At 43.1% G+C, this 19,635-nt stretch overlaps 1 protein-coding gene and 1 long non-coding RNA gene across 2 annotated transcripts in view; one reads left to right on the top strand and one right to left on the bottom strand.

Annotated features, from left to right (window-relative positions):
- adpgk2 (ADP-dependent glucokinase 2) overlaps positions 1–1,322 on the bottom strand; it is a 37,213-nt gene extending 35,891 nt beyond the window's left edge. The window contains exon 1 of the mRNA XM_059985660.1: positions 363–1,322. Coding sequence (XP_059841643.1) covers positions 363–537 — 175 coding nt within the window. The 5' untranslated portion in view covers positions 538–1,322. The remainder of the gene's footprint in view (positions 1–362) is intronic.
- On the top strand, positions 936–8,968 carry LOC132402705 (uncharacterized). The gene is made up of 3 exons (XR_009515041.1): positions 936–1,042; positions 6,367–6,660; positions 8,885–8,968. It is a non-coding gene; the product is annotated as an uncharacterized LOC132402705 (long non-coding RNA).
- The last annotated feature ends 10,667 nt before the right edge of the window (positions 8,969–19,635 follow it).

The raw sequence follows: 19,635 nt of genomic DNA, 5'->3' as shown, positions 1-19,635 counted from the left end.
AGTGTCCCTGGTCTAGCAACATTATTTATAAATGTTCTTCCAAAGTCCTCAGTATTATTGGCATACATGTCAGCAATTCTGGCTTCGCTGCTCAGTACACGGGACTGATAACAATACACACTAAGATAACAAATATACTGAGTGAATAATTACACACTTTGTTTTTTAAAGTATTTCTTTTAGTTACACTGAGTACTGTTTTTCTAAACAGCAAATTACAACTCAGCAGTAGAAGAGCGTTTAAAGATGCCGTCAGGGTAGATTTTTTTTTCAAGAAATCAACTGCTTTTGGAGAAGTTAATCGCTGGAACGACACGCTGACAAAGCTCACTTAACAATCGGAAGCACCTCCGTTTCCTCACCTACTGCCACTCGGGGCCGCTGGTGCAGGTCCACCTTCCTTTCGGCTTTCAGCAGCGACGAGAGCACCGTCTCCAGCCGCAGGTCCAGCTCATGGTCCACCTGACGCCGGTACCAATAAGCCATGAAGACGGCGCAGACGGAGACGACCACCCCACACTTGAGTCCGTGGCCCATGGCGAGGGCTGCCGGTGGGTCACCACGGCAACCAGAACGGCAGCCGGGATCGAAACGGTGTTCGCGAGCGACAACCTCCACTCGGGTGGGGAGGGGTCGTTACCACGGTAACGCACGGGTGACGCTGACCCCGATCCTGCGCGGATTCGTTGAAGTGAAAACAAAACGGGGAGGAAATTAGTCTGAATAAGAATTGGTACAACTGTCAAGATCAAAAAGTACGGATGTGTTTCACCCACAACGCCCCCATATTCCGGGATCGAAAACCCCGGAGACGGTCATCGGCAAGATTGACCTCCCTATCCACCAATAAGAAAAAGTCAGGAAGTCCCGTTGGTCCAATGAGGCTTCCGCTGGGGTCAGAATGGCGTCAAATGAGAACAACAAAGTCAGTCGGAGCGAGAAAGGGGCGGGACGAGACGAGACGAGCACCGTTCCTTGGCGAATGTGGTTGATTAGCAGGGCGGCTGTCCAATCAAATCGGCCGGGAGATAAGTGCCTGCGGGTGAGTTGGAGCTGTGCATATATCCACGTTGTGCAATTTGACGTCTTCAGCCCAACGTGGCGATCTAGTGGGTTTGGATCACGGTTTAAAGAAGTTTGGAAAGAGACTTGTTCATGTTATTGTCTATGTGGCGATTCTTTGGAGGCGTTATCCAGTTAGTTCTACGCTATCAGCATTGTCCAATGTTCCTTCCCACTGTTATTGACGGCAAGCTGGGGCTCATGCCAACACTGTGTGGTTAGGGATGGTGGGTGTTAAATATCGAAAGGAATTCACTTAATAAAAGAGGAATATAGCATCTTTGAAAGCCATGCGTCTGTTCTCTATCTGCATCGTATTCTATGTCGCATGTTTATTATGGTAACTAGTTTCATGAGTGGGGGCGTGGGAAAAGAGAAGGGAATAATTATGTATTCTTGCTTTTGTAGTAGCTGGAGGCTGACAGATGTTGAATTTTTTGCTGAACATTCAATTATGCTTAGTTTACACTTGGATATGCTTCAGTTTCATCGATCAAGGTTATGTTTGCTAATTGGAAATGGAAAGGATTGCAGTACATGCCCTTTTTGGAGCAACCACTATTTCAGTGAAGTCGCAACATACGAGTATAACAAATTTGTAGGTTTGCCAGCAGCAGCGGTTGTTTTGACCATTACAGTGGAAATATCACCTATCTTGATGAATGGGCGTTCCGGAGTAGAGGAATGAGAAATCTAGGAATACAAGATAGACAAATCACTGAAAATAGTGCTGCTGGTTAGGAAAGCCATGATAAAAAAAAAACAAACATGTTGTTAGGTCACTCCTGATGAAGGGTTTCAGCCCGAAACATCGTTACTACCTCCTCTCATAGATGCTGTCTGGCCTGCTGAGTTCTGCCAGCATTTTGCATTTTTATGGTGTTAGGTTTCTTTCTTTATTGTTTATTTGGTTTATTAGTAAAGAACAAAAACATGGAAGTTATGCAAGGCCTATACTGACCTCTGCTTAGATCAGAGCTATTAGGAGTTTGAATAGATTTGGCATGTCAACAAATACACTCAAAAACTTCTATAGTTGTACTGTGGAGAGCATTCTGACAGGCTGCATCACTGTCTGGTATGGAGGGGCTACTGCACAGGACTGAAAGAAGCTGCAGAAGGTTGTAAATCTAGTCAGCTCCATTTTGGGCACTAGTCTACAAAGTACCCTGGACATCTTTAGGGAGTAGTGTCACAGAAAGGCAGTGTCCATTAAGAACCTCCAGCACCCAGGGCATGCCCTTTTCTCACTGTTACCATCAGGTAGGAGGTACAGAAGCCTGAAGGCACACACTCAGCGATTCAGGAACAGTTTCTTCCCCTCTGTCATCCGATTCCTAAATGGACATTGAAGCTTTGGACACTACCTCACTTTTTAAATATATAATATTTCTGTTTTTGCACATTAAAAAATCTATTTGATATATGTAATTGATTTACTTGTTCATTTATTATTTTATTTATTATTTTTTCTCTCTCTGCTAGTTTATGTATTGCATTGAGCTGCTGCTGCTAAGTTAACAAATTTCACGTCACATGCCAGTGATAATAAACCTGATTCTGATTCTACTACGTATAGTTTTCAGTCAGCTTGTTATTGTTGTATATTTACACCCTATCAGTAGTTAATTTGATAGTATATATCATGACACTATGCTTCATGCTCTGAATATGTCTTTATTTTTCATTCTCACTTCCATGCTCCCTGACATCACGTGTAGCTCTGTCTCAGAATAATGACATCATCACTGTACTTGACAAATGTCAAACATCAACTGACCTTACCATTTTAATACATAACATCCCTCGAAACTTGAGAAATGAACTTCACTGTTTCAGACCACATTCAACTCACTGATTTAACCATTTCAATTCAAAACATATTCTCTGATATGCATGACTGTAACCAACATATTTTCTGTCTCAACTTAATGATAACTCTGGAACAGAAAACTTCATTTTTATCTTACAATAGTTTTCATTGTTTCAAAACCCGCAACTCTACTTCAGTACAAAATCATTGAACTTCAGAGGTTGTTATCTAATCCTTTGAGGTCTCGACCAGGTTCTCTTTGCCTTCAATATCTGGTATTGTAATGGCTTTTGCTCACTATGAACCTTATCTTCTTCATAACTGTCCATCATGTTGTCCTGCTGTCCCGGTAGCTCATTGTCAAATGTTTGAATTTCCTCCCGTTTGTCAAAACTTTCTCTTGTGTCGAACTTTTTTACACATGTTCCTTGCATACTGCACTCCAGTTAGAGACTCAACTTGATTTTCTGTTTTGCTCACCACCCTGTGAGTTGTTGAGTTGACAGGTGTGGTGAACTTGTCCAATTTTTCTTGTCGGACAAGCACAGTGCCCCCAACTTTTACAGTAGACTCTTCTGCTCCTCTGTGATTGTCTGCATACAGCTTGTACTTTCCTTTTTGTTCTGTTTCCCAATCTTGTACTTCCATTTCTGCTGCGTGTACCTCCTTGTTGTCTGGTGACTTCCCCCTCATTTTGTGGTTGTAGAGAAGTTCAGCAGGACTTCTCCCTGTAGTGGTATGTCCCACCCATCTGTACACAGTCCCATACTTTCTCAGATCATTTCCAGTCAAGTCCTTCTGCTCGAGCAATTCTGATCATTTTCATCAGGGATGCATTTTGGTGCTTCACTTCACCATCTGACTCAGCCCACTTTGATGTTTTTTTTCCAGGTGTTTTTGAGTCCAATACTCTCATAATATTCCTTGAACTGTTCAGATCTGAATTGAGGTCTATTATTTGATTTGATATATATGGGCAGTCCATGTCATCTGAAAATGTTCTTCAGACTGTCAATAACTCTCTGCAATTGTAGAGGTCAAAATATGATATTCATAAAATCGGCTGTAGTAATAAACTACTACTAGAATGGAGTGGTTTGCTGGCAATTGTCAAAGCAAATCAACAGCTACTTCCTGCCAGGGACCATTTGGTAATGGTGTCGGTTTTAGTGGTTCCAGAAGGTGGGTCTAGATACAGTTTGACAGCCATGACAAGTTTTGCAGTGCTTCTCAGCTGCTTTATCCATACCAGGCCACCAAACCTTGGTTCTGAGATACTGTTTTGTACCAACTATTCCCAAGTGTCCTTCATGATCTCCAGCGAGTACCCATGTGTGCAAGGATTTAGGTAACACATTCCCTGTCCCTCTGAGGATAGGATGACCCACTACACACAGCTCATTTGCAATGGGTGCATATCCCTTACAGTTCTCAAAGTGTCTATTCATGATGGCTTTACGCACCTCCTGCAGCTCTGGATCTGTGGCTGATGCTCTCGCCGCCTCTCGTGTTGTCAGGGTTTTAAGCATAGCTCTCACAGCTTTGAACCTGACATATTCATCTGAATCGTGCTTGTCTCTCTCTTCCTGAGCAGTTTCTCCGAGAAGCCTTGACAGTGGATGTGCAATGTTCTGTTTTCCTGGCATGTGTATGACTCTGTAGTCATATGGTTGCAATCTCAAGGCCCACTGCTCTATACATGCACATGGTTTAGATCTTGGGCTGTAAATCATCACCAAAGGTTTGTGATCTGTGATCAGGTCAGACTTCCTCACGTACAAATAAGGATGAAGTCTTTCACAGACCCATACTAGTGCTAATGCTTCTCGCTCTGTTTGTGAGTATTTTAGTTCAACTTCTGTGAGATTACAGCTCACTTAGCAGACAGGTACCATTTCTTTATTTTGTTTTTGTATGAGTGATGCCCCCAGTCGAACTGGACTGGCATCAGCTTTTACTTTAGTTGTCGCATCTTTATCAAAATAGGCCAATGTACCCGCTCTTGCTAGCTCCTCTTTTATGGCTTTGAATACTTGTCTCTATTCTTCTCCAAACTTGAGCTAGGCAACCGCCTCGGTGGTTCTGACAAAGTTGCAAACTGTGGTATGAATCTGCTGCTGTAGCTGACAAGACGAAGGAAATGCCTCACTTCTGTGGTTCACAGGTCTCCATTACTGCTCGCACTCTCTCCTCAGTTGCCTTTCTGTGACAAGAATTCCCATGGTAACTGGTCTGTCCATGTTGAACTGACATTTCTCCTGGTTCAGTGTCAATCCACACTCTGCGAGTCTCTTTAAGACAGCTTGCAATCTCTCATCATGCAGTTTTTGGTTAGCCACATGTACAATCACATCATCAAGATGTTTCCAACTCCTTCAATTCCAGCTGAAGCATTTGCTGTCTCATGCTGGTATTGCTCACTGGCTGATGACACACCAAGTATCAGACTTGTACACACAATTATGCACAGCAAATGTGGTTATCTCTCTGGATTCTGGAGTTAGCTCTATCTGGTGATAGCCCCATTTCAAGTCTAGTTTGTTAAACACTGCAGCACCATTCCTACCCTGTCTACAGTTGGAATGGGATATCCTTCCCTCACAATTACTTCTTTTGCTCTTCTCATGTCTAGGCACATTCTGATGTCCTTTTCGGGTTTTACTACTGGGTTAACCAAAGGAGATGGGCCTTTTACTTCCTCAATGTCCATTTTCATTAGCTGTTCAATTTTTTTTCTTAAAAGCCTCCCTTAAGTTGGGAAGGTATGCATCGGAGTGGCTAGGCCACAGGCTTTACCTTTGGATCAATGTATAGACTGAGTTAATAGTCTATTAGTTATAGTTATAATTAGTTATAGTCAATGTATAGACTGATCTGCTGAGTGGTCAGCTTTCCTACCCCTGCAAACACTTTTGGGTACTGCAGCTTAAGTGACTCTTTAACATCTGTCACTACTGATACATTTTCTCCACTTCTTAATACACCCAATTTTGTAGCTGTTTCTCTCCCTCGGAGTGGTTCACTATTGCCTTTTATCACGATGAACTCTGCCTAGTCTGTTCTGTGTTCAATACTTATTTTCACATTCAGACACCCCCTTAACCTCCAATAATGTGCTAGATCTTCCGTTTGGGAATGTATGAATGTCACTTTATCTTCTATGACTTAAAATTTTCCCACACATTTTCACCCAGTACTTCTGGCTCCTGAATCTACCAGCATGCACTGATTTACACAAAAAGGAATTTTTTTCAGATGATTCTGTCTCATTAACAACAAATGCAAATTCTTCCTGTTCATCCTCAACACTGTTCACTTTTTGTGCCTTTAATCCTTTTGTCTGGCACATTTTTGCAAAGTGGTCCTTTATAGTGCATTTTATGTAAGTCTATCTACGAGCTAAGCACTTTGGGTCTCTACCCAGGTGATCTGTACTTCCACATCTGTAGCATTTCCTTTCATTTGAATTAATAGACTTTTTTTTCCTTCAGGGTGTGAAACATGGTGCACGGTCTCTGCCTGGCTCCCTTGGAGTGACACGGCTGACAGCTCACAGAGAGTGCTGGAGGAGCTCAGTGGCCAGGCAGTGATGCACCATCAATAACTCTCTCTGAGACGTAAAGGCGAGATATCGGCTTTTATTGACTGGAAGAAGGAACAAGCAGTGAGTGACCACCATACTAAATCCTGGAGACAGAGAGACCGGGCTCAGGCCTCAATCGCCTTTATACCGGGGTCTGTGGGAGGAGCCACAGGAGCAGTCAGCAGGGGGCATGTCCAGACAGGTATATGTCGGTCACCACAGGCAGCACCTTTGGAAAAGAGTACAGTCGATGTTTCAGGCTGCACTGTTCCTCTACTTTTTCACATTGTGCCGCTATTCCCAGTGCGCGGGCAAGCAGTGAGCGTTGCATATTCTGCAGTAGTTTTCTCTCACAGGTAGACCTGAGTTATGTATTCCCACTATGGCATCCCTGATTTGGTTGTCTGTGTCAGCTAGAAAATTTGCAGTCTTTTGCTGCCTGCCAAAGGCAAGTAGAGAATTGTTGAACCGCTTCACCTTGATCTTGGGCAAGCTGATGAAAATGCTGCTGGGCAAATGGAAGGAAAGGCATTCCATTCAACTGATCAAGTAAACTCGTCCTTTAAAAAGTAAGTGTAGGCTATCAATTTAACAAATCAAGGATTGAAAAGGCACTTATTTACTCCAAAAGTAGTGATAATGCAGAAGTCATTCTTGCAGAAGTAATTGAACTAAGTATAGACACACTGAAGGGGAACTACTCAAAAAACAAGAAGAGGGGTTACACTGCAAGAATGCACTTGTGCATACTTGTACTTGTCAGACCTGATCGTAAACGGATCTTGAAAATTTGATGCTGTTAATTTAGAGAGCAGGTCATGCTTTCTTCTGGCTGCTTCTGTCCGGAAGGAGGTGCATACATGAATTTCCAGGAACAGTTATGACCCTTCAACCATCAGGCTCCTGAACCTTCACTCACCTCAAATCTGAACTGATTCCGCAACCCATGGACGTCAGTCTTTGTATGTAGGTTTTCATTGATTTTACTGTATTTATTCCATTGTGATTGCCTGCAAAAAAGTAGAAGCTCAATGCCTTCAATGCTTGCGTTGACTGTCAAACCGTGGTTGAACCATCACGAACTTCACAGCCTCTGATGATCCCATGACTTCAGTCTCTGAGGCTGACATGAGAGCATCCTTCAGGAGAGCGAACCCACAGAAAGCATCCGGTCCAGATGGGGTATGAAAGACCCCTGCTGATCAACTGGCTGGAGTGTTCACTGAGATTTTTAACCACTTGCTTTAGCAGTCTGAGATACCTAACTGCTTCATGCAAGCTTCGATTATACTGGTGCTTAAGAAGGAAGTGGTAATCTGCCTTAACGACTATTGCCCAGTAGCACTTAGATCCACAGTAATGAAGTGTTTTGAGAGTTTTGTGATGCAACTTCAACTCCTACCTAAGAGGTGACTTGGATCTGCTCCAATTTGCCCACTGGCACAACAGGTCCACAACATATGCATCTCATTGGCTCGTCACTCAACCCTGGAACAGCAAAGACGCATCATCAGAATGCTCTTTATCAATTACAGCCCAGCCTTCAATATCATCATGCCTTCAAGACAAATCAATCAGCTTCAAGACCTTGGCCTCAGTACCTCCTTGTGCAATTGGATCCTCAATTTCCTCACTTTCTTGCCCCAGTCAGTTTGAATTGGTAACAACATCTCCTCCACAATCTCCATCAGCACAAGGCTATGTGCTTAGCTCCTTGCTCAGCTTGTTTCACATTAAGCACTGCTCCACTGCCATATTTAAGTTTGCTGACAACACCACTGTCATAGGCCGAATCAAAGGTGGTGATGAATTATCACGTCGGAAGGAGGGGTGGCCCAGTCCATCGTAGTTAAAGCCTTTTGAGGTACCTATAAGCTTCAAGCAAGCTTCGATTATACTGGTGCCTAAGAAGAAAGGGATAATCTGCCTTAACGACCACTGCCCAGTAGCACATAGATCCACAGTAATGAAGTGCTTTCAGAGTTTGATGATACAGCATCAACTCTTACCCAAGAAGTTATTTGGCTCTGTTCCAATTTACCTACTGGTACAACAGGTCCACAACAGATGCCATCTCATTGGCTTGTCACTCAACCCTGGAACATCAGGACATTGAGTACATCTACATAGAATATTGTTGCAGGAAAGCAGCATCCATCATCAGGAACCCCCACCACCCAGGTCATGCTCTCTTTCGCTGCTGCTGCCAGGAAGAAGATACATGTGTCTCGGGACTCACACCACCAGGTTCAGGAACATTTATTACCCCTCCCATCAGGCACCTAAATGGGGAAATAACCACAGTTTCACTTGTCCCTCAGCCTATGGACGCTCTTTCAAGGACTCTTCATCTCATGTTCTCTATTTATTGCTTAGTTACTTATTATCATTATTATTTCATTTTTTCTTTCTTTTTGTATTTGCAGTTATCTTTTGCACGCTGGTTGTCCGTCCTGTTGGTGTGGTCTTTCATTGATTCTACTATGGTTATTGGATTTATTGAGTGTGCCTACAAGAAAATGAATCTCAGACTTATATATGGTAACATATATGTACTGTGATTAAAAAAAACATTACGTTGAACTTTGAGAAAAGATGGGAGTCTCAAGTGGAATGCAAATGTCAGCTTGAACAGATTGACCCATTAGGTTTGTACAGCCTATGTAATTCTCTGGTAACTGGCTGTGGGTAAATTATTGGAAACAATTAAAACCAACTTGATAACACTTCAATTAGAAAAGTAAATGGTTAAATAGGCACAGTCTGGATTTGTTAAATAAAAAGGGTATTTGACAGAATTTGCAACACACTCAAAATGCTGGAGGAAATCTACAGACCAGGCAGCATCTATGGAAAAGAGTACAGTCGATGTTTCAAGCTGAGTTTTGGACAGGGTTTGATGGAATTCCCTGACGAAGTTACAGGGAGCATTTGTGAGGAGAAAACATTTAAGATAATCTCCGAGGCTTCTGATGTCCACGTGGGCCAGTCAAAAAGTAAAAGCTCATTGTATCCAAAATTGGCTCAGTGGCAGGAAGCAAAACATAATGCTCGTTGGGTGATTTTTTTTTGTGACTGGGAAACTGTAAATAGTGAGGTTCCACAGGGTGCAGGATTTGGACCCTTACTTTTCATAATATAAATTATTTAAATTTAACTGCAGAACACATGGTAGAACATTGACCATGTGGTTGAAAGTGAAGAGGAAAATTTCATAAGCACAAGGTACTCTGCAGATGCTAGCAATCCAGAGTGACACACACAAAATGGCGGTGGACAGGAATAAACAGAGGGGAATAAACAGTCAAGACGCACTCATTTCTCACCAAGTCCCTTCATGAAGAGATCTTTATACCACAGAAATTTAAGAATAATCTGATTGTTTAGGCAGTACAGGTACAAATGAAGTGTGAGGAAATGTATTTGGAAGTGCAGAAAAACTAGGAGACTAATGGGAGGATAATGAGTGATGAGGAGGAACAAACAGTACATCAGGGATCCTATAAGATGACATGACAGGTCAATGCTGTAGTTTAAAAACATGCAAAGTGGTTCTCATTTATTACAGTTATGGATCCCATAACCTGCCTGCATTGCAGGGGCATTTATTAGCAGAGGCAGAAAATATAAGGGCTTGAACTATGCACAGTACTTACTGGACCACAGCTTGAGAACAGCACACCTTTCTGGTAATTACATTAGAGGAAAATTATGGTTTCACTGGAGAGAGAACAGAGGAAATTAATGAGGATTTAGCCAGGATAGAAAATTGTAGCCATTTAAAAAGGATAGGGCTCTCCTTGAATGGTGAAGGTAGAATCAAAGCGATATAATCACAAAGATAATATGAAAAATAAAAATGAAAAACCTACTTTTCAAAAACCAGATGGCAAAGCCTTAAATTTGTAGAATGATTAGAAAAGAGATGAAGAAACAAATAGTAACAGGAACCTGAAACTTGCTGCCAAAAAGAGTGGCAAAAGTAGACATCCTCATCTAAATAAAAATGTGCTCAAAGATCCATGACCTGTTTCAGATTGTGGGTTGAGGGAGGGTAGTGGTTTTTTTTATTGATAATAGTTATAATGAGCTGAATGGATCTGAACCAGGCATGGTCATTGCACAAGTGGTATCCAAAACGTGCCTCCACGGGTGTCATAAATTTTCTAGGAGTCTATGAATGTTTAAAAAAATTCATGGTTCATTTGGTGATGGCCTTGAAATTGCACCTATAGTTACAGATGATGTATGTGTTGGTTCTCCAGCCTTTAAGAATGTCCTTCAATATCACATGAACAAATTGCATCACCACAAGTATCCAAAGTAATAAAATATTTTATCAACAATCAAGTTAAAATGAGGTAAATAATTGAGGTTAAACTGACTCGACTTCACTCTCTCCGTATGAACTTTTAACTTTACTGTTTAACTGCACTGCACTTTCTCTGTAGCTTTAACACTTTATTCTGCTTTATTATTACAAGGAGTGGTAGCAATTCTAGTGAAGGGGCTTGTCATGTCCATTGTGGGGCAGCTCACTCACCCTTGGTCCTCACCAGACACTCAGCTGACACCTGTGGCTCCAGGTTGCTGTTGGCATGTGGCAGCGGCCACACCCTGGTAAACCACTTTGACAGGTGAGGTTCAGCAGCCTCATAGCCTGTCCTAGCTCCTGAAGTCGGCGACAGTAGACTGGGTGGGTGAGATCAACAGTGAGACCCAATGGCTAGGAAAGCGGTGCTGCAACACTCCATGGAGACTGAAGGGCTTGACAAGGCATAGATGACGTCATGGTCATCCATTGAAACCAAGGAAGACCCCAGTTTGTGAGGCTTGTTCATACCACAGGACCTGGGCTTCCGAGGTCAAGAGTGTGGAACTGATGCAGTGCAGTGACCTTTCCACTTTAAAACTCTCCTGCATATGTTTCCTGTCATTGTGGGATACAATGGACCGCCACCAGTCATCTGTTCTACTTCTGTGCACAGTGTAATGATTATGATGTGCATGAACGCTTTTCCTTATTTCTTGGTACATGAGATAGCAGCATACCAATACCAAAATTGCTTCTTCGGGTATTCACCAAGCAAAAGATACAAGCTGTCTCTCTCCTCCTTTTTTCTCACCACACCTGGCACCCCAGCTGTTCCAAGCTCTTCCTGGCTAACAACTTTTGCTGTGTTCTCAAGGTCTTGTATACTGTACATCAAACCGTACAGTGAAGTGCATCATTTATTTTAAAACCAACACACCCGAGGGTGTACTGGGGGCAGCCCCCAAATGTCGCCACACATGCCGGCACCAATATAGCATGCCCACAATACTCGGTAGAACAACACTGAATAAAACAAATAACAAAACAACTGCAGCAAAACAAGCCCTGCTTCTCCCTCTGACCCATACACGTATGCAGCCCTTTAACCCCAGGACTCTGATTCAGGCATGCAAACATTTGGCTCTGACCTCTCCAATGGACTCACAAAGATTTTCAGGCTGGGCTGTGGCCAGCAGGCCCAGACTTCCAATTCAACTCCCCGGCTTTGATCCTTGGCATCAATTACAAGGCACACTGATCACTTAACACTTGGCTTCAAACTCCCCTGTCTGTTCCCAAAACCATCCTATCATCCTTACAAATCTAAATACCAATTAAAAAAAAAACTAAATCTGGGTTGTGACTGAACCAAGGTTGCAGCTTGGCATTATCTTGAAGAACCCCACTCATCCTACCGCTCTCTCTTCCCAATCCATCACCTCAATTCCACCCCACTCACCCCATATCCTACAACTAGATCCAACCTCTCCCTATTGCAATCCACAGTTCCCTCTAGTTTTAAAAAGCCCTCTTTCATGCCAAAAGCAAATTGTAAAATGATTTTAGTTTATAGATGCACCATTAGAAAGCATCCTATCAGGATGTATCATAGCCTGATAAAGGCAAATCTACCCAAGACTGCAAGAAATTCCAGAGTTGTGGGCACAGCTCAGTCAATTGAGAAAACCAGCCTTCCGTCTGCATTATATGCTGTCTAAAGAAAGTAACCAGCGTAATCAAATCCCCTCCCACCCTGGATATTCTCTCCCCCCGCACTCCCGAGTGGACAGAAGACACAAAAGCTTGAAAACATGTACCATTTTCAAGCCTTTTGTCCTGAGTTGTCAGGAAACTTTCAGGATGGTCCAGTGAGGGGAGAACTGTGTTGGTCTCTAGTCTGTCTCCCAGTTTGACGAATTCCAGAGTGGTGTGTTACTCTAGTTTTCTAGCATCTGCAAAATCTCTTGTGTTTATCGGTCTCTAATGCCATTTTAGGCTGTCAAAACCCATCCATGATGCCTCTCTAGTCCTTTTACGTAGTGTTTTCATTCTATAAGTGCTGGAATTAAATATTTCGTAATGGTTGGTTCTCTGTGATATCCAGCAATGATGGGAACAGTGCGGGAGAGTTTTTGAAGTGGAAAAGCCATTGCACTGTAACAGTTCCACCCTCTCAGCTTTGGAAATCCAGGACCAGTGGTACAAGCATGATGCACCATCAATAACTCTCTGAGATGTGAGGCGAGATATCGGCTTTTATTGACTGGAAGAAAGAACAAGCAGCAATTAACCACCATGCTACATCCTGGAGACTGAGGGCAGGGCTCAGGCCCCAATCGCCTTTATACCAGGGTCTGTGGGAGGAGCCACAGGAGCAGTCAGCCGGGGGGGGGGGGGGGGGGCGTGTCCAGACAGGTATATGTAGTTCACCACATTCACCCCCCCTTTGTTTTAAAAGAGAGTTCCCATGGGGTGAAGTTTCTGACAAGTATATTTACAGGTTAAGTCTATCAGGTGGTCGAATCTGTCGCTGCGATCTACGTAGCACCAGCTGTGATTGCACAGGTGCCGGTGGTGATTGCACCGGAGACGGTGGTTGTGCAGGTTCCGACCTAACTGGAGGTGTCAGCCCACTAGGCGTCAGTGATCCCTCATGCGTGTGTGAGGCGCCTTGTATATGTGCGTGTGAGACACCTGGTATAGGAGTGTCGTGAGGAGTCTGTGTAGGGCTCGGTGTGCGCGGTGTCACCTCGGGTACAGGGTTCATAGTTACAGTGGAGTGTTTGGGGTAGTGGTCTGCTGCTCCTGTGGGCGCCAGGTCAGTACAGGATATCATAGTTGTAGGTGGAGAGTTCTATTCTCCACCGCAAAACTTTATCATTTTTGATTTTGCCCCACTGTTGGTTGCTGAACATGAACGTAACTGAGCGCTGGTCGGTCAGCAAGGTGAACCTTTTGCCGGCGAGATAGTGCCTCCAGTGCCTAATAGCTTCCACTATGGCCTGGGCTTCTTTCTCCACCACAGAGTGCTGAATTTCAGGGCCTTGAAGGGTACGAGAAAAGAATGCTACTGGCCTGCCTGCCTGATTGAGGGTAGCAGCCAGTGCGAAATCGGAGGCGTCACTCTCTACTTGGAAGGGAATGGTCTCGTCCACCGCATGCATCGTTGCTTTGGCAATGTCCCCTTTAATGCAGCTGAAGGCCGGGCGGGCCTCGGCAGAGAGGGGAAATGTGGTGGACTTGACCAGGGGGCGGGCCTTGTCTGCGTAATGGGGGACCCATTGGGCATAATAGGAAAAGAAGCCCAGGCACCGTCTGAGGGCTTTGAGGGTGGTGGGAAGAGGGAGTTCTAACGGGGGTGCATACGGTCGGGATCAGGGCCCCGTTTTCCACGACATACCCAAGGATAGCGAGTCGGGTGGTTCCAAACACACACTTGTCCCTGTTATAAGTAAGGTTCAGGGCTTTGGCCACTTGGAAAAATCATTGGAGGTTGGCGTTGTGATCCGACCAGTCGTGAACACAGATGGTGATATTGGCCAGATAGGGAAATGTGGCCTTCAGTTGGCACTGGTCCACCATCCGGTCCATTTCCCTCTGGAAGACAGAGACACCATTTGTGACACCGAGGGGGACGCACAGGAAGTGATAGAGCCTGCCGCTTGCCTCGAAGGCGGTGTAGGGGCGGTCCTCCGGGCGGATGGGGAGCTGGTGATAAGTGGATTTTAGATCTATTGTCGAGTACACCTTGTACTGAGCTATCTTGTTGACCATATCCGCGATGCGGGGTAGGGGGTACGCATCAAGCTGCGTGAACCTATTGATGGTCCACGACCATCCTATTTTTCTGGACGTAAAATACTTCCCATGTTGTAAAACTTCCAGTCAATAAAATTGATGCACCATCAATAACTCTCTGAGATGTGAGGCGAGATATCGGCTTTTATTGACTGGAAGAAAGAACAAGCAGCAATTGACCACCATGCTACATCCTGGAGACTGAGGGCAGGGCTCAGGCCCCGATCGCCTTTATACCAGGGTCAGTGGGAGGAGCCACAGGAGCAGTCAGCAGTGGGGGGGGGTGGGGGTGTCCAGACAGGTATATGTAGTTCACCACAGAGCAGTTGGCACAAACTGCAGTCTTCCTTGGTTGCAGTGGATGACCCATGTCTTCTTCTGTGCCTTCTCACGCCCATTGCTGTTCCAGGTTGTTGGGTCTTACCGGATCTCATCCGTCCAGTCTGTCAGAGCTGACTATATATCCTAGGACAGGCATGTCCCTATCTCACCAGGGTAGAAGGCTCACCTGGTTTAGTCCACCTGTCGAAGCAGTGTACCTACTGGGGTGTGGCTGCTGTCGCATGCGAACAGTTACTTGGTATCACAGGTGAGAGCTGAGTGTTCAGTGAGAACAAAAATTGAGAGAGCTGCCCCCTTCACCAGAGGTGCGACACCACCTACCCCATAATATATCAGACAATGTTTATTAGCAGTAATTTTCATAGGTCTCTGAAGATAGTTTTGTATGGTGAATGAAAGAGAGCCTACAGGAGTAAGTTTTCACTTTCTGACAAAATTCTGGATTGCATTTGTTGCCATGGTAACCACTTTTCAAGCTGCCACTTCTCCCCTTTCTCCGGTGATTCCTTTTTCCTGAAGCTGTCATTACTCAAATGTAATAGCCATGATTAAAAGCAAATCCAAGTGCAAATTATAAAAATATATCTCCTCAGAAAAAGAGAAAAAATATATACTATTTAGCTCTGTATCTGAAGGAAAGTATAGTGAATTGTTTTGTAAGATGCATTCTTACTTTGCATTATTTTTGTCGTTTTGGAGATTTTCCATCAAAGTGAATGACAAATGCCATGTTTTATCTGGAGACTGGGAGATTAACAAGAAACTTGACTCTGAATTTTCAATTTGTTTCCTGTAAATTAATATATTAGATTTAATCAGAAATTTAGGTTGTTAAACCTCAATCATTGCAAGATAAAATCTGCAGGTTAATAATTAGTTGGCTCCTAGAAAGATGCACTGAAACAGGGAATTGGCATAATTTTTGAGTGTGGCTCATTGCAGCTGCATTCCATCTTTATGTAATGCAAAACAGGTGTTGGCAATTTTGTATTCCCAGACAGGTTTCTTCTCTGAGGTTTGGCAGTGTAAAGCGAGCCAAGGAAGTCAGTTGGGCTGCTGTTGCATGAGAGAAAGGGTAGCATAATAACTGCATCATGAGGTATAAATGTCCCGCTTGGTGGCGCAATAATATCAGCGCCGGACTCCGGAGCGAAGGTTCCCGAGTTCGAACCCAAGTCAGGTTGAGCATCAAGCTAGCAACTTGGCCTCATAATAAAAAAGAATAGCTTGCTACGGAAAACCCGTCAAAAAGACGATGCCCCAATAACTCCACTGCCGAGTTATGCACTATTCTTCTTCTTCATGAGGTATAATTACAAAGGATCAGGTTGAAGATGGGGCTTGATCAAGTAAGCAAAAAGAGTCAGAAGCTGATGGAGAAAATGCAATTAGAAGCTGAGAGCTGATTGTACAGACCATCTGGTGTTCGAATGAAGTAATTAGCACAATGCTTTACAGTACCAGTGACCTGGGTTCAATTTCGGTCGCTTCCTGTGAGGAGTTTGTATGTTCTCCCCATGGCCATGTTGGTTTCTTTTCACAGAAAAGACATCTCGGTTGGTAGGTTAATGGGGCTTTGTAAATTGTTCTGTGACTAGGCTAGGATTAAGTCAGTGGGTTGCTGTACAGCATAAATCAATGGGCTGGAAAGGCCTACTCCACACTGCTTCTCAATAAAAAATAAAATAAAGATGGTTTATTTGGCCAGTGTGATCAAGGAATTTAAGGCTGTTAGACAGTTTGACAGGTGATCAATATTGTCAAGCTTAGGTAATCGGAGGTTATGTGACAGTATGGGCAATGGGTGACAAAATATCAGTGGAATAGGAGCCCAGTTTTGATGGGTATGAGGAGGGGGGAGCCATTGGAAGGAACTGCAGCAGGCCAGGTAAGATTTGGCTGCTGTTAATTAATGTTGAGCCGTGGGGAACTGAAGTTCCCCATTTGCAGCTTTGACTTTCATGTGGTTGATATCCCTGTGTACCACATGCATATGTGGTTATAAACATGAAACAAATTTCCATTATAGATAAAAGCTAAGAAATTCTATTATGTAGGGCATATTTGATATGACTATTTTGAAATTTCAATAACAGAAAACATGAGAATACAAGGATTAGAAGCAGGTTGCCTGAGAATGACTGATCATTTAAACATAGAACATAGAAAATAGAAATTTACAGCACATTACAGGCCCTTCGGCCCACAATGTTGTGCTGACCATGTAACCTACTCTAGAAACTGCCTAGAATTTCCCTACTGCGTAGCCCTCTGCTTTCGTAAGCTCCATGTACCTATCGAAGATTCTCTTAAAAGACCCTTACTGTTTACATTGGTAAATTGATTTATTATTGTTGCATATACCAAGATACAGTGAAAAACTTGTTTTGTATGTCATCCAAACAAATAATTTTATTACAACAGACAGGGGATGGTATATCATTCCTCACCATTACCATTTTTGTGCTGTCTTCACATCTTAAATTTCTCTAATATCCAGAAAGCAGTTGCAATCCACAGATATTAATTAGATTTAATATTAAGAAATTAATTTTGCCTCATTTAAGTGATGCTCCCAATTTACAATTTTTGTTCTACTGTTTGTTCCTTCTATTGGATTCAAGCCTAACAATTATCATTTCTTTATAGGATAGTGTAGAGAGCAGTTTGCTCGGCAGAGCACACGCAGAGTCGCCAGTTACAGGCGCCATCTTAAACTTCATCTAATATAACATTATATAATATAATTCTATAATGTTGCCCTTTAGGAGTATTAAGTATCAAAGATAACCTTAGCAGATCAAAGCTCTTTATCAATGACTAATGACATCTGTCCACCTTTCCCAATTACCAGCTGATTACTGCTGCAGTCAGCTGGATGGTATTATAATATGTTCATCACATAGCAACTATCAGAATTCCCCGGGTTTGGTCTAAGTGCTCATATGAGTCTGATGGTGTCTTCAATTGCATTTTGGTACATCTTATTGCCAAGTTTTTCATCATATACCTCAGCATCATAATTGTCACATATACTGAGGTACAGTGAAAAATTTGGCTTGCATAGCACTTATACAGATCAATTGAACTGCAGACAGAGTCCGTGAAGGGGAGGCTGGTTTCCATGATCTAGTGAGCTGTATCCACAATATCTGCAGTGTCTTGAGGTCATTGTCAGAGCAGTTGCTATACCAGATTCCATATAATCTCAAAGACTGTGGTTATGTGTAATATGTTGAAGAACTTAGCTTTGTTGAAGACTATGAAGACTTTAGAGAGAGAAGGGAAAGGGACATCTTTAAGGAGCGGTGTCTCAGAAAGGCAGTATGCATGATTAAGGACCCTCAGAACCCAGGACATGCCCTTTTGTCATTGTTACCATCAGGTATGAGGTACAGAATCAGCGATTCAGGAACAGCTTCTTCCCCTCTGACAGCTGATTCCTAAATTGACGCTGAACCATTGAACTCACTTTTTAATATATATTATTTCTGCTTTTGCATGACTTTCAATCTATTCAATTTACATATCCTGTAATAGATTTACTTATTTATTTTTACTTTTTTTTCTTCTATAGTATGCATTGTATTGAACTGCTGCTGCTAAGTTAACAAATTTCATGATACATGCCAGTGATAATAAACCTGATTCTGATTCTGATTGTCGACTGATCTTGGTGGTCAAGCAAAAGATGCCTATGTTTTCATCATATCCTTTGTTTTGGCTATTGAGAAGGACCTTTTCTGAATTGTATTTCCGTTCATCCTATTAATAATCATGTAAAGATTTTCCTTGATGATGCTAAATCAGTGTTCTGTTCCCATGTTCTTAGAGCCCATGTGTGCTGCTTCAATAACCTTTGAAAATTGCACTATGACTCTGACTGAGTATGCCACAGCTGTCACTAACTTCATTAAAACCTGTGTGGATGAGTGTGTACCTATGAGAACTTACTGCACATTTCCAAAGCAAAAGCCCTGGATGAACCAGGAGCTTCACAGTCTGCTGAGTGCTAGATCTGTGGCATTCAAGTCTGGTGACCCTGGTCCGTACAAGAAAACCAGGTATCAGTTGTTGTTGAAGGCTATGTCAAGAGCCAAGGAGGAATTCCGAGAGACATCAGATGGACATCAACAATGGCAGGGTTTGCAGACCATTACTTCCTATAAAGCAAAACCCAAAATCATGAATAGCTGTGATGCTTCAGTTCCAGATGAGCTTAACACTTTGAAAGGGGGAATAAAACTACTGCTATGAGGATCCCTGATGTATCTGGTGATCTCTGTCTCAGAGGCCAATGTCAGGCCATCCTTCAAAACAGTGAACCTCTGCAAGGTGCCAGGCCCCGATGGAATACCTGGAAAGGCACTGAAAACCTGTGCCAAGCAACCAGTGGGGGTGTTCAAAGACATTTTCAATATTTCATTGCTACAGTTGGAAGTTTCCACCTGCTTCAAAAAGGCAACAATTATACCAGTACCCAAGAAGAGCACCATGAGCTGACTTAATGACTATCGTCCAGTAGCACTCACATCCCCAATAATGAAGTGCTTTGAGAGGTTGTTTATGGCTAGAATCAACTCCTGCCCCAGCAAGAATCTGGACCCAATTTGCCTTTTGCCATAATAGGTCTACGGTGGACATGATTTCATTTGCTCTCCATGCGGCCTTGGATCACCTGGACAATACACATACCTATGTCAGGATGGTGTTTATTAACTA

Source organism: Hypanus sabinus, chromosome 12 (assembly GCF_030144855.1).
Source record: "Hypanus sabinus isolate sHypSab1 chromosome 12, sHypSab1.hap1, whole genome shotgun sequence".
NCBI lineage: Eukaryota > Metazoa > Chordata > Chondrichthyes > Myliobatiformes > Dasyatidae > Hypanus > Hypanus sabinus.
Note: the sequence above shows the minus strand (reverse complement) of the source record. Positions and strands in the feature narration are given on the sequence as shown.